The 16168-nt window shown below is 36.1% G+C and overlaps 1 protein-coding gene across 1 annotated transcript in view; it reads left to right on the top strand.

The window, feature by feature from the left end:
• Positions 1-220: 220 nt before the first annotated feature.
• LOC145681534 (uncharacterized) overlaps positions 221-16168 on the top strand; it is an 81656-nt gene continuing 65708 nt past the window's right edge. The window contains exon 1 of the mRNA XM_081753180.1: positions 221-338. Within this exon, the coding sequence (XP_081609306.1) occupies positions 230-338 (109 nt within the window). The 5' untranslated portion in view covers positions 221-229. The remainder of the gene's footprint in view (positions 339-16168) is intronic.

Raw genomic sequence — 16168 nt, 5'->3', positions numbered from 1 at the left:
CTTAGTTTCTGAATTTCAGTACCCACTATATGAACACTTTTCATACTGCCGCACTACTTGAGTTTTTCTGACATAGCTAATTTGCTCTGACAGATGATATTTAAATCACAAAATTAAAATTGATTTGCTTTTCGATAAGTCCAGCTGCTGAAACGACTCATTCAGTTAATGAACATAAATATGAAACGTTATTTCTTTTTTTCTTTCTTTTTGCAGAATACGGCTAGAGATGGTATTAATGAAATTTTCATTTATATGCATGATCTTATGCATTTTGTGCATCCATAAGACGAAGGGTAAGGATTGTAGTCCTAATCTTAGTGGAACTGTTGGAGCAGGTGAGAACAAGGGATAAGTTATTCATTTACTGAATTAATATATCTTCATTTACTGAATTAAAATAAAGTCAGTGCATTCCTGAATCCTCTACTATTATTAGTCTTTAACGAAAAAAGCACCAAAGAAAATACATATACCAACAGATATATCTCATTATGCTCAACAAAATTATATACACTGAGAAAAACTGTCATCGAAAATTTAACAGTAAAGACATGTAAAGTTGATTTTTTTCCTGATCCCGTACTTAATTATGTAAATTTTCACTTAAAAGCATTATATGTTTAATTTGTCGAAGCGAAAATACAATATGCTGTATTTTATCCTTTCCAGAAACATTTGTAGTACCTGATAAACGATAACGACAACGTAGGTCCGTAACGATAGGAAACTTTTCCATTTCTGTAATGCTCAGAATATATTCCAGACTGAACAAATAAACGTGGTCATCCAAGGAGATAAGTGTCTTTCAAGAATAAAGATATTACACGCTATCCTATCCGGTACGTGATTTTTGATATGAGTAAAGAAAGTATCGCAGAAAGAACAAATTTTCCTTGCAATGCATTTTTTGCATTATAATGTTAAAAAATGCTCAATAATGTGAAAACGTTTATTGTAAAGTACAAACTTTACGTCAGGAATGAAAGTTTGTCATGATAATAACACCTACGCATTCATACACAGTAAAGAGCGAAAAATCCGCTCTATACTCTGGCACTCTGGCTTGATATACAAATTACATAATTATATGCTACCATATATTACACACGATTAATCAATACTTTTTTTAGCAGGTCGTCTTGCGTAAATTTCTATGAACAACGCTTTATCACACCCAATTTTCATATAATCTTGCGTACCTCAAGATTCTTCTCTGTCTCCTTTGTTATACTTACTATACGTTACTGATCTCAGACTCAGTCCTCACGTTCATGTCTGTCAGTTTGCTGATGACACAGCATTTCTCACAATACCTCACACAAGACTCATGCAACCAGTTATCGATACATTCGTCCGCTGGTCTGGAGACTCAGTATTAACTCAGCGGAAACGCAATCTGTCATCTTTCTACCACCACACAGACGATCCAGAGTGTTTCGTAATCCGAATTTATTAAATATTCACATGGACAACACGCAGGTTCCTCTTGCGTGTTGTCCAGTGAATATTTAATAAATTCCTCTTATGTCATCTCTTACTTGCCTTGGGGTGATATTTGATACAAAGCTTACGTAGACTTCGCATCTTAAGAAAATCGTTACTCAAGCAAGAACAGATTAAATTTACTTAAACGTTTAGTTCGCACCAGCTGGGGTTTACGGCCACTTACTGGCCTCCACACTTACAAAGCTTTTATGAAAAGTACTTTAACCTATGGCCATACACTTTGAGCCGCAGCTCCGACAAATTTTATAAGAATTGTCTATAATGGAACGGCATGCTTTTAGATTGGCCTATCGAATTTACTTAGGAAGCACAACCACACTTCTCTACGATCTCATAGATTTTCCACTGTTGCTCACCCATCTAGAACAGCTTAGCATTAGCTACATTACGAAACGTTTTGATTTACGACACACAATGCTTCAGGATATACTACGATATGAGCGAGACAATGATGCACCGCCACGATACGTTGACATTCTGCTCCAACACTATCTAACTGTACCATTTGCACATGGATCCTGCCAATCTAGACCCAGAAGTATTTTGCCATATATAATCCACGCCATCTGCCATCTTCCATATATCCACCATATGCACAGTAATAACTAACTAACATTGACCTCTCCTATCTCCATCAGTTCCTGAATAGCCCCAGGAACAGAAGATAACTTCATACGTTCACTAACAGAATCTACGTCTTCCTAGTTTTGTGGTGTCCAGTACAATTCGACCTCATTTCAAAATATTAATATTTCATTCAATTGTTATTCCTGTTACTATTTTCTTTTTTGTTATTATGTTCAAGCTCTTAGCCTTCATGTCTTCATAAAAATTCATTTTGTTCTCGTTTCATATTTCTAACTGCCTTCATGCACACATACATACTGTATTATATTTGTTATTATTTGTTAATTTATGTATGATACTTATTCGAGCTTATGTCTATTGTATATATGCGTTAATTAGTCTAAAATGGTGAATAAAGGAGAAAATCTCTTAGACCAACAATTATTTTTATAGCATCAGAAATTATGATGAAACACTTTCCCGAAGAAAGGAGGCAACCCTTTAAACGGGTAGACGACAAAGAAAAAAAGCTCTCGCTGTTCATCTTTACTTTTGAGCAGAACCAAGCCTCTCTTACAACTGTTGATCTGGCTGTACCTGATCATACGCATTTGTGAGCATCCCAGACATACGTTATTTAGGTGATTGACGGACGTTGTCAATTTTGGAGGGTCGTTTATATTTTGGGAATATCAACATCACTCATCGGCATCTCTCATCATCTCATACTCAATCTTATCCCACTAGGCGGTTTTCAAATGGCGTACTCTGGCGTAGACACTGGCAAATCCATAAGCGGTTGACACATGTTCCCTGGTCTCATTCGTGGACCTTCCGGTTGTTCGACTAAGGTAGATAAAGGAAAAGAGCGGTCAGAAGAACTAATTGTTCGTACTAGCAACGCATCTCAAAGTTCCGTTCATTCTGTAGCTTTACACTCTTCAACAAACCATGGTACCTATGCTACTCGTTTGCAACTTTCACCACCTACTAAAACGCCGCTTAAAACTTTGTATGTAGAGATAGGTACTAACAACATGGAAACCGAACCATCCCCAGTTTCTGATTATTCCAGCCTACCATCTGCAAAAACTTACTCATTTCTATTGACAAAATTCGACAGTAAATTCTTGAACGAAAAGCACATCGTTATACAACTTCGCAAATGTCTCCCTAGAGCTTCGTTAAAGGAAATTGTCAAGACTAGCAATGCATATATTTTTAAAGCTGAGGATCCTAATTTACTCACCACTATTAAGAACAAAGTGCCTATCGATATATTTGGCAAAGATGCTCAGCTTAGCAGTCTTAATGCATCTAAACAAAAACAAATGTCTCCTCCACGACGTATACCACTGCTTCCCACGGTTATTCGGGTGTAGATCCTTTTTGCGCCAATGAGGCGATTGAACAAGAACTAACCTACGAAGGACACGCTCTTCAGAAAGTTCTGAGAATCCATAACGCTACAGGCCTCAGATTCATGGTTCGAGTTTTAACATCATTGCAATGCATCATAGAGAGTCTCCTAACTAATAGCACATAAATATATAACAGAAAGCATCGTGTCGAACCCTCTCGCTCCTCTGCACCGCCCAAACGAGGAAATGGGGGAACAACCGTGCGTTTTCCTCATAGTGTTCCATCTCGCAGACATTATTGTAATAAATTTACCTCGTCTTCCTGAGTACCTACTACTCACATTATAGTTCCATAACGTAGCCATCATTGTTCCCACCATTTACATCAGCTCCGGACATCCACTACCTAAATCCTTTGTTCAGTATATTTCTGATAATTATAAACAATTTATAATCATGACCGATTTCAACATGCATAGTAGATTAGAGCAAGACAGAACCATATTCCGAAACTTCATTATAACACATACACTTGGCATCATTCACAATCTGCCTAAACATACAAGACCTGTTTCACAAACTACTCCGGGCATCGACATTACTTCAACTAATCTAGTATCCCAAGTACATATTGATGTTCTTGATCCAGTCGCCAGTGACCATGTTCCAATTAAACTTCAGCTCCGTACAACTACTATCAATTCCTCCAATCATTTCTAGAGCACTAGTCTCCGCTTTGACAAAGCAAACTGGGATCAGTATCGAGCTCATCTAATGACAGCTGTAGAGAAATTAGAGCCACTCACTACAGAAGACGAACTCTACACTTGCATAGACACTATCACAACCACAATCCAGGAGGCAAATTCTCTGTTCATACCAATTTCTACCTCCACCAATACCGGCCAGCATTACTTCCTTGGGGGTGCGGTGGCTCAGTTGTAGAGCGTTCACTTCCGGTGCTTGGGGTCCGTGGTTCGATCCCAGCTAGCGCCGTATGAATTTTGTGGTGGGCAAACACCGTGCTCGTGGGTTTTCTTGGAGTCCTCCCGTTTCCTCCCACTTTCTTCATTCCACTATTTTCACTCATCTCTCATCATCACCGTCTCCTTTAGCCTACCGGCATAAGCGTGGGACGTAAAACTTAAAGCTTCTTTACAGCATTACTTCCGCAATAACTCACATTCCTTACCTGCTCCCGACAGTTCTATCGAGATTTTCAAAGGACCGACAATCTGAATAACTTCGTCATTATCAGCAACTTCAGCGGATGGTAAAAAAAGCTGCACATGTGCTTACAAACTACACTGTTGGGTTAAAACATGTAATTCTCTCTCTCTCTCTCTCTCTCTCTCTCTCTCTCTGATTTCAATCATCCCACGAAGTATTGGAAACGTTTTAACACTCTTTGTGAAAAGTACACCAAAACGCCTTACCCACTATCACAAGGGGAATATCGAATTCAAACAGATACAGACAAAGCCAATGCTTTCTCTGCATTTCTTCAAACAATATTCACACCTAATGGGTCTACGCATACTTATCGCCATCCTGCAGACACAGTCAATACTTCATCTCCTTCTTTACAAACTCGCAAGTACCATACTCTTCTACATAATTAACCTCTAACAGAACCAATAACAGCTCAGGACATAACTACTGTTGTTCGAAATAAACGTAATCGTGCACCAGATTTGATATCACTTATCGACATATCAAAGAAACTCCGCTTCCATTGCTTACTCTACTTGTGTGCATCTTTACCTTCAATCTTCTAACAGGCTATTATCCTATCCAATGGAAGTCTTCAAAGACGTTAATGTTTCCAAAGCCGCAGAAACCACCTGAAAGCGTATCATCTTATCTTATCAATTAACGTTCAACTTCAGTAAGATCTTAAAACTTATTCTTGTCCGACGTCTACATACGAGTCGTACATACATCGAAAGTCGCCAGCTTCTTCCCATCCATCAAGCAGGATTTCGACCAGGCTAATTCATCAATGCTCAACTGTTTGGCTTATCCACATTCGTTAAGCACCATTACAAACCATCATGTTTTTCAATGTTTAATCTAGAGAAAGAGTTTAACAAAGTGTGGAACCTATAAATTAATACTGTTCCGTTTTCGAGTCAGATATATCCAATTGATGTACAACTTCTTAGTGGGCCGTCTCTCCGATTTTTCCATAAGTAACTGTCTATCACACCCTATATTTTTGCTGTCCGGAGTACCTCATGGATCGGATTTGTCCCCACTTCTCTACATTCTCTATGTTGCCGTTATGCCTCCACTTCCAGATAAAGTCCATCTTTTGCAATACGCCGACGACACTGCCTTCCTCGCCTTGGGATCGACTATACAATCGATAAATACATCTCTGCATACAGCAATTGATAATGTTCTCCGCTGGTGAAGTAAATAGCAACTCACAATAATGCCACAAACGCTAAAGCTATTATGTTCATTCTATCTAAGAAAACCTCACGAGTTCGTCGATATCCCAACGGTCTTATACCTCACGTCAATCACTCACCTATAGAGGCGCTCTAGACAGTGACCTACCTGGGCATTATCTTCGATAAACATCTAGCATTAAAAGCTCATCTTCAAACAATCACCATCAAGGCATAAAATAGACTAAACCTCTTAAAGAGGTTAACTGGAACATCATGGAGCTTGAAACCTACTACAGAATTGAAGCTACAAACCTACAAAGCTACGAAGCTACTACCTACAAATATTTTCTACGCCCGACTCTAACATACGGTTATACTGCATGGATTGCTGCTACACGCTCCATCTACGAAAAGCTTCTAGTTCTAGAGAGACATGCAGTACGTATTGCATTTCGAATCAAGTTGCCTAGCCCAACAGCAGAGCTGTATCACACTGTATTGAGTTTACATCTCTACAGTTTCATCTAGAAAAGTTACCTCTCACCTACCCACGCAAACGTTCTCAAGCACACCATCTCTACTTCTGACAATATGAATATGGCACTCCATCCATTGTCATTTCGATATTTCCATCTCCCTTTATCACTCCTATATACTCTGTACTGCTAGACACTACCTCCTGATGCCCTGATCTGGAATTACTTCCAGACTATCAAGTTCATGACAATCTTCCGCTCATTTCTCCAGCCTATGTTGCACAACAAATCCATCCACAACCAACATTGGCTTCCATTTGTCTTCATTAATGCCTAGAATAGCCCCTAGGCGAGAAGATAACTTCACTCGTCAACTAAATTTTCCCTGTGTTGTGATGTAATCATGCACTTCGCCTCATCTATCATCCTCATCTAGAAAGTATATACACTTATATAATGACAATTAAGTTGTATCTTATTTATAATTCTCCATGTTCAAACTTAACGTTACTGTACTTCATGTACCTAGGTAATTGCTTTTTCACACTTACCCTGCCTGATGTTAAGGCCCGCAAAGGTTCTTAAGTCTTTGATAATAGTAACAAGATTTAGTAAAGAATTCTGAGATCCTCTGAAGTCGCCCACATCTACTATTATCACACTTCGGTTCCCTAAGAGAGGGAGCAACCCTCTAACATGAATCTAGCCGGAAAAGATAGTCGTGTTTAAAAAAAAAACTCTCGTTTGCTTTAAATGGGTGCCTACAATTTGCATATTTCAAAGGAGTGTATTTTGTTGAGTTGATTTTGAGTTTTACGTCCCTTTCCAGCAGCAAGGCTACATGAGACGGGGACCTATTGATTGATGTGGAAACCGAAACACATGAGCCCCCGCCGGGAATCGAACCCGAGCCTCCCACACCAAAGACGCGTACGCTAACCGCTTAGCCACGGAGGAGCTTGCATTGTATTTTAGTCCTCTGTGGTGGAGTCTACGTTCCATCAGTATTTTTGTGCATTACTTATAGCAAGCTTTACTACGGTGCTTGGAGAAAAAGTCTCTATGCGCATGAGAAAAAACATTGCTGGATTGGGTTTTAGTCTTCCTTTCATTAATTTCGTCAATGACTGATTGGAATCATTTCATTACACCTTGGTACGAAAGTGTATGCATAAGGACTACAATGCAGTCAAAGCATGTATTCGTATCCATTCGCCATGGGATTTTCATAGTAGGGAATGCAGATTTAGCTGGAATATACAGTGCTTAAGGATCCACATAGGTTTAAACGCAGCTAAGGACGGAGTTTTTACCATTCCTTTATGTGATTTTTTCATGTTTGCCTCGGCGAATGTGTAGCAACAGCTGGAAACTTAACATTCCTGTTTTGTGTTTTTTCCATTACACTTGAGTTTTAACATGGCCAGTAATGGCGTCGCTCCATTATTACTGTCATTATCTATGACTTCATATCTTTCATAAGTTTTGACGTCATTTCTTATCTAGGAAAGTAAGGAGAAAATATACGTAAAACGGACGAGAACAATTATCATTCTCCATAGTGTTGAAAAGTTATTCTTCTGCAGTTTCCTAAAAATCATAGTAATTTACGTACTTTTTATCCGTAAATTTTTCTCAGTGTAGGTGATTGAAGATCTTCATATGTAGTTTCTGTGAAAATCGAGGAAAACGAATTATTTTCTGAATCTAAAAATTTAGCCTAATGATATATAATAACCACGTCACCTCTTAAGATGAAACTTATACTAAGGTATACGCACTAATCAAGCTTTTTCATTGTGACTAGCAAAATGACAGTTATATTATGGTTACGGACTGTAACATTTGTTTAAATATAATATTAAACAAAGATAAAGCATACTATGAACTATCGGGAAGTTTTAAGTATAAGCGTGAATTAATAAGGACAAAGTATTAACTTTCGCGTTTTTTTCTTAAGGCTTCTTTATAAATGCTCCGGGTATAATTACGCACTTCTCCCAATCATTGCAGAGCTCTGCAAATTCCATAGAAAACCATTGTTTCACCTCTACTATTATGACGTCATCTTTGGCGTCAAAATGGCAACCTTAAAGTATAGATTCTTAATCTATAGTAACTGGGAAAAATCTCTTGGTCCCAAATTAGGAAAATAAGGCGGGTGCGGCAATATTTCAAAGTAATATCTTTGTATAATGAGCTTAATAAGCTTTGTATCGCAAGAGCCCATGAAGCATTCTGACCGACAATTCTGGCCCATATTACAGCCGGTGACACCACATAATGTGTCGTGTGTATGCAAGCACGCTTCTTCGTTATGGAAATTATTAGAGCTCTCAATGACGAGATTCTAGTAATTCTACTTATCACTTTTAAACTAATGTGGCACGTTCGTTGTTACTACAAGATGACGTGGTTTAGAATATATTTTCCTTTCATACCTATACTGTTATATTAAAGATTGAAAGCGACTCATTCATCAACATAGAGACTATACTACTATAACTAGGAACAAAAAACTTGAACACGAAACTCCATTAGCCATGGAAACAAGAGAAAAAAGAATCGTTTTTGAAATGCGTATTCCAAGGTAGGTTTTAAAGAAAGATAATTATTTTTCAGGACTAAAGTATTTCACGTTAGGAAGATGGAATTCGGCATATGAGCTTCCCCTGAATCATGATTGGATACTTGTTTTCTCTTTTCTTTCAAAATTATGCTAGCATATTACAAATTTCTATTCGAAGAGTTGCAATTTCTTTATTACAAATTATGAATCTTCTATTGTGAAATTACCTAATGTGATGATTCACTTAAATTAGATGCGTGAAATTCAGTATTTAAACTCTTAAATTAGAAGTAAGAGCATACATCTTTCGACAATTCTGCTTCTAAAGGGGAAAAGAGATCAATCTCTATAGAATACTATGCAAATTTTTGATCTTTCATATAAAACGTACTCATATGGGTAGTATCTTCTGTTGAAGGTATGAAGTCTCGTGCATACTGTAAACTCCTCACTGAAAATAATTTGAATATATTTTAGCCTTTTAAAAATTCGGCTATTAAACGGAACAATTTTTAGTATGCAATTTTTTTATTCTTTATTCAGAAAATGCGTAATTCGAGAATTCATTCCAAAAATTTCGTGTCTATAAGGGAAAAGTGGGGTAACTTTACAATTTTCAAATTTCCGGTTTTGTTTTTATTAAACCTAATATTTCTGTGCTAAAAGTAGGTACTTTTCCATCTACTTCTTCTATGATAAACATTTTTCATTTACTGCAGTAGGCATGATTAAATAAACACTTAACAGACGAACACTATTTGGGGGCCAGGAAGTTGTTTAAGAAGGCCGGGTCCCAATTTGCAACTCCGTGGGTATACCCCAGAGTAAGCTACAAATAATAATAATAATAATAATAATAATAATAATAATAATAATAATAATGATAATAAGGTAACAACTATCAGAAATTAAATTAAATTTCTTCGAAATACAATTGATAGTAGAGGAAAGTACAAGATTTTCCACTATTAACAGCTATGAGCGGTATAAGAATAGGCCTTCCAAGGCCTGCATTGCAGGTAGATTAGAGGCTAGCACATTTCCCTTTTTCCTAAATGAGGAAAATTAAATTGTGTATTAGAACACTTTTGTAGGATTGTCTTAAATGTTTATTAGCAGGAGAACAGGGGAACTATCAAAATATCAAATTATTCCATACTTTAGTTTTGTGCTTAAGTTCAGTTAAGAATGCTCATCGTTTCGAGGTATATCAGTTCTCCTGCAAGCATACTGCCTTTTCTTTTAATAGTGTGGACATACGTTCCAGTAATGAAATGAAGAGCCAATATAAAAAATTACCAATATAAAAAAAGCTGGCAAGTTATTACGAAAAACGGGAAAGAGTAAATGCTGTTAAGAATAATACACAAAATTATGATAAACTTTAAAATTACGATTTTCCCCTCCCCCACCGCCTACGACAGATACTCAGTTATGATAATTAGAATCAATTTCTTGTCAATAGTTTTCCCTGCCATGTAACTAACATTTAATCTATTTTAAAAGTGTGGAATTGAAGGAGTATCAATTGGAATTTTAACAACAACCTTACCATATATAGAGGCAATGAAAGTACGTGGTTTCTGAAAACTGAATTTCTGTTCTCCATGTTACGTTATATAAAAATGTTAATTTATATAACACATAATTAATAACTATCACACTTAATACACTATGATGTAGAAGGGATGAGTTCAATATTGAACCTTGAATCTAAGGATAACCTATATATTTCCTGAAATGGTTTGTCGAACAAGTTCCAAAACAGGTTTCAATTCCTTACCCGGAAGTAGTTCCACCTCTTCAAACTAGGAAATATATAGAACAATGTGATCTATGTGTCCTATATATCAAAATGCTCCGCATAACTAGTAGATTAAGAATATAATATGCACTACCCAATTACATCCTATATCAAGCTTACAAACCAAAAAGAAGTGATTATTTCACTATAAGTATCCGATATTAATAAACCTCACTATCACATCGTAGAGTGATCGTGAGGCACTGTGAGTTATATAGCTTCCACACCTTAAAAAAAGGGCCAGGGCCTGGCAGCACCATTTTGCCAGGACCGTGTCGTGTGAGTTACATGGCTCTCATACACAGCCAAAAACAAAAGCCAAGTTCCGGCAAACACATCTAGCCAGAGCCTTCTACCCTCTCTTTACCCGGGTCTCGTCGTGGATACATGGCTTAAATCTGGAGGGTGAATAATCGGATTTATATAGCTAAAAAGAAAGAGTTATTCGAATGGAGTAAATGAGCTCAAGTTACCACCAAAACTAGTTTTCACCAAAATCTATTGAACGCTTTTATTCCGTGTAAAATATCAAACAACTTGTCTAGATGAGCAGTTGACGAATATGCAATAAACATACTGATCTAACAACGTATACATGTGAAATTATGGAAATTTAAAAAAATTGAAGTACGTACACCGAATGTGCCACATCTAGCCATAACAATCGATTAGTCACATTAGTTATGATTCCAAAATGATTAGACCCTACTGCTGACTGGATATTATGAGTATGCTTTTCTCAACTTTATAAGTTCACTAATATAGGACATTTATAATGAAATAATAATTTTCTACCTTGATATAGGATATATTTTTTGTGCATATTATATTCTTATTTTTCTAGTCTTGCGGAGCACTTTCATATATAGGACATATATCTAGGTCATGTTGTTCTGTGTATTTCCAGCCCTGGAGGGGTGGGGTCACTTTCGGGAAAGGAATTGAAAACTTTTTTGAGCTTGCTACACAAAACCTTTTCAGGAAATAAAGCTATAGGTAGAGACGTGAAGCTTTCGTTTTAACGATAACTTCAAAAGGCAAAGTAAAGTATATAGATATATCTAAACATATGATAGAAGGCCGTTTTTGGTGTTTTTAAATCGCTAAATAACGCGAATTTGGTAATTTTTCAAAATAACACCGAAATGCACTACATAAAGAGGTAGATTCGTGAAATCACATTGTTGGCTTGTAATACTAACAAAATAACACAAGTTTCCTTTGCAACAAAACGTGATTCACAGAAGACCATCAGTTCTGTTATTTTCAGACCGGTTTGTTAGTGAAAGTTTGCCCCTGATAGTTTGCTATCTGTGCTTTTGAAGCTATATCTTTTTCCCAGCTTCCAACGTTGATTCTGAAAGATATTTTTCTGAATACAACTCCGTAGATAGGTAAGCAGGCAAACCCTTAAAGAAGAAAATGTGGAAATATTGACAATTTTCCCCTTTAAAATATAAGAAACATTCAAGAAACCATAAATTCGCCATTAAGTGTAAATGTGTGTTGATAATGATATAAATTGCGTTTTAAATAAGTATATTGTGAATTGATTTTTTAAGTGTAGCAAATGTTAACAAACGTTATGCTATGAATTGCATTTTAGATAAGTATATTGTGAATTGATTGTTTGTTTGAAGTGAAGAAAATATTAACAAATACTATAGTGTGGTTTTTAGTCAATATATGTATTCAAATCCCAATGAATCCCAACGTAAAATCCGGGTAGGAAAATTTTGTACACGAGCTTTCACGTGGAAAATGGCCTGAAACAAGGAGATGCATTGTCGCTATTATTATTTTACTTTGTTCTCGAATAGGCTATAAGGAAAACCAAAGATAGCAACCAGGGCCTAGAGTTAAACGGTATTCACCAGGTTATGGCATATGCTGATGATGTAAATTTAATAGGGGATAATATGAGAACAATAGAAAGAAATGCAGAGATCTTATAAAAGGCTTGCAGGGACATGGATTTAGAAGTAAATGCAGAGAAAACTAAGTACATGGAAGTGTGTCGGGACCGTAATACGGCAAATTATGGATGCGTTAAAATATTAAAAATCTCTTGTCGCGAATTCTATCGAAGAATATGAAGCTTAAAATATATAAAACGATAATCGTGCCTGTTGTTCTGTATGGTTGCGAAACACGGTCGCTTACTCTGAGGGAAGAACATAGACTGAAAGTATTTGAGAACAAGATCCTGAGACGAATATTCGGACCCAAGAGAAATGGGAATGGGGAATGGCGTAAACTTCATAACGAGGAACTACATAATTTATGTGGTTTACCGAATATTGTTAGGGTCGTCAAGTCCAGGAGACTTAGGTGGGCAGGTCATGTAGCTAGAATGGAAGAAAGTAGAAATGCTTTCAAAGTCTTGACTGGAAGACCAATCGGAAAGCGACCATTAGGAAGACTTAGGCACAGATGGGAGGACAATATTAAGATGGATCTCGCAGAGATAGGAATACAAAGTAAAAATTGGATGCAGTTAGCTAAGGATAGAAGTCAGTGGAGAGCTTTTGTGAACGCGGCATTGAACCTCCGGGTTTCATAGGCCATAGAGTTAGCTAGTTGTTAGTTATGTGTATTCAAATCATATATTAAATAAATCCTGGTTTAGGAGCGATATCGAGCCATTTTTTTTAGATGGAAATCCAAAAATATAATTTATTCTCTCCACATTCCACACTCCACACAGTAAAAATAAATATTCTTTTAAATTTAATATGTCAAAATTGAAAACTATTCGTCTAATTTTAAAATTATATTTTATTTTAATTAGCTCTCAGAGACCACTTTCTCTATGTTGACAATATACTTACTTTTCAAAACTATTACAGAATAAAGCAAATAACCCTTATTTGCTTGTATTAACCCTGCTGGGTCTATTTGTTCGGGTCTATTTGACCCGAAATGGGTTTTGATTTCTCATAAAATTTATAATAATTTTTGTAATGTGGATCAAGTTTGTGACTTTGTTTCATTCAATCCAAATTATATCTTCTGAAAATCTCAAACTTTTATTATTAACGTTTTTCGAATTTTTTCTATATATTACTAATGTACTGTTCGGGTTAATATGACCCGAAGAATTTTTAATGTGATGTGTATGTGAATTTTCAACTGCTGTCTTATATTTCTCGCAGAACTTGTGTATCTACTTTCGTAATAGTGGGAAAAGTGGATGGAAGTTCTTCCTAAGCTATATTATCCTGATCCAAACGTTACTGTTAATGAACAAATATTAGAATTTAGAGTACGTTGCCCGTTCAAGCAATATATACCAAGTAAACCGGCAAAATACGGTATAAAAATCTGGACTGTATATGATAGCAAAACATCTTACGTACTCAAGCAACATGTATATACAGGGGGTCTATGTAGAGAACCCGGTGCATAGCTTGAGATGAACCAAGGTATGCGTGTTGTAAGTGATCTTGTTTCCTAACTAATTGGCCATAATGCAACTTGTGTAATTTTTTCATCTCGTTTACTTTAGGACAGCATCTTCTTGAAAAGAAAATAACTATGCTTGGGACAATAAGGAAAAACACACCTGAACTTTCAAAAATTTTGTCAAACAATGAACTGCATCCACCGTCGTTTTTTTTTCAAACAATACAAGCGTTGTACATTATATCCCTAACAAAATTAGAAACGTTGTGCTCATGAGTACTCTTTACACAGAAGAAATCAGCAACTGAGTTGACAAGAAACCCAACATAATATTGGATTGTAATTCAACTAAAAGAGCTGTAGACACTTTATATCAACTTGTGAACACACATACATTTAAACGCAAAACTAACAGATGACCAATGATATTGTTCTATAATATGATCGATGTATCAGCTTACAATGGATTTATTTTCTGGACTTGAAACAATCCAAGCTGAGAAGTAGGAAATCTCATCAAAAGAAGATTGTATTTGGAAGAACTTGGAAAATCTCTCATTTTACCTGAGATACAATCTAGACAATATATGCTGAGAAGTGACGAGACTAAGGATTGTAACCAGAGCACAAAGAAGTGGTGGATCTGAAGCTACAGTGATAAAACCCGAAGCAAATTCTTATCAAGCGTGCAAGGTGCAGATACTGTACATCACCTAACGACAACAAGATATTTGGATTGCTTTATTTGCAAGAATCATGAAATCCCATGCTGCTTATTACTGTCCGCTCTGTAAATAAAGAGTGGTGTGATCGCGTCTAACGCTTACCAAATTGTTTCATGGAAGCTTGCCAATAGTACCGCTTACCAAATTTACCAACAAGTGTTATGCGTGTCTAATGTGTTATATTCTCTTTACTAATTACCAATCTTGTGAAGACTAAAACCAGTAAAACATGTGGCCTTTACGAATATGAACAGTTGCATAGTAATAAAATTCTGACTACCATAAGCCATGTTGTTTTAGTTGAAAATAACTAATGTTTCAAGTTAAAATGCAGCAAATGTCCAATATTTGTGTCTAATTCAAAATTTCTTACATTTTGGTTTCAAGAGTATGTACACATCATGATGATGATGAAATGTTCTGCTCGAAGGTAGGTCTTGACCCGAAAGTCCCTGTGCAAGGTGAACCCACGACGGTTTGCTATTGCCATCCATGGGATGATGGAACATCCTAAGGACGGGACCTACAATTCAAAGTGGGATCCGAACCACTTGTGTCCCCACCGGGAGTCGAAGCTGATATCCCTTGATTATAAGGTAGCGAGCGTAACCATTCATCCACCGGGGAAAGTATGTAAACTCATGTCCAAAATTATTGTCGCATGTCTATAAATATGTTGTTGTAGGAATATAATTTGATAACGAATTCGCCCGGTATTTCCTAAAATGTTAGTATGTGTGTAATTGGCAAATACATGTATGTGGAAAATTTCATGTCAAAAGAGCTGTAAATAAGAACAATAAAAAGAAAAGAAAAAATATTGTCCATTTAGCAACATTTTGTTTTTCTCATTCTAATTTTCGTATTTATAATTCTTTTCCTATAAAATTTACCAAAATATATATTTCCCGATTATACACTTAGTATCAGTATTAAGAGTGCCCTGCAAAATCATTATCAAATTATATTACATGAAAAAATATTACATTATATTACTTACATGAAAACAGTTATAGATATGCGACAATCATTTTGGACATGAATGTACATGTAATGCATTGTAAAATATTTAAAGATAATTAAAATATTTTCCTAGCACTAGACTATTAAATAAACCAGTCATTGTTTGAAAACCTAGTCATTTTCCAATATAATTTAATTATCGGTCATATTGACCCGAACAGTATATGTGTATAGTAAATGGGAACAGAGCAGCAGGGTTAAATCCTGAAAAATGACACCGATTTTGGACAAAAATAACACCCATTTCAGGAATAAAATAAAACGAAAATTTCACGCCCCTAGCCATAGGTTATCTTCAGATTCAAGGTTCAAGTTTGGATTCATTCCTAG

This window comes from Thermobia domestica, chromosome 3, assembly GCF_964235325.1.
Source record: "Thermobia domestica chromosome 3, izTheDome1.hap1.1, whole genome shotgun sequence".
In the NCBI taxonomy this organism is placed as follows: Eukaryota; Metazoa; Arthropoda; class Insecta; order Zygentoma; family Lepismatidae; genus Thermobia; species Thermobia domestica.
This window is presented reverse-complemented; position numbering and strand designations above follow the sequence as displayed.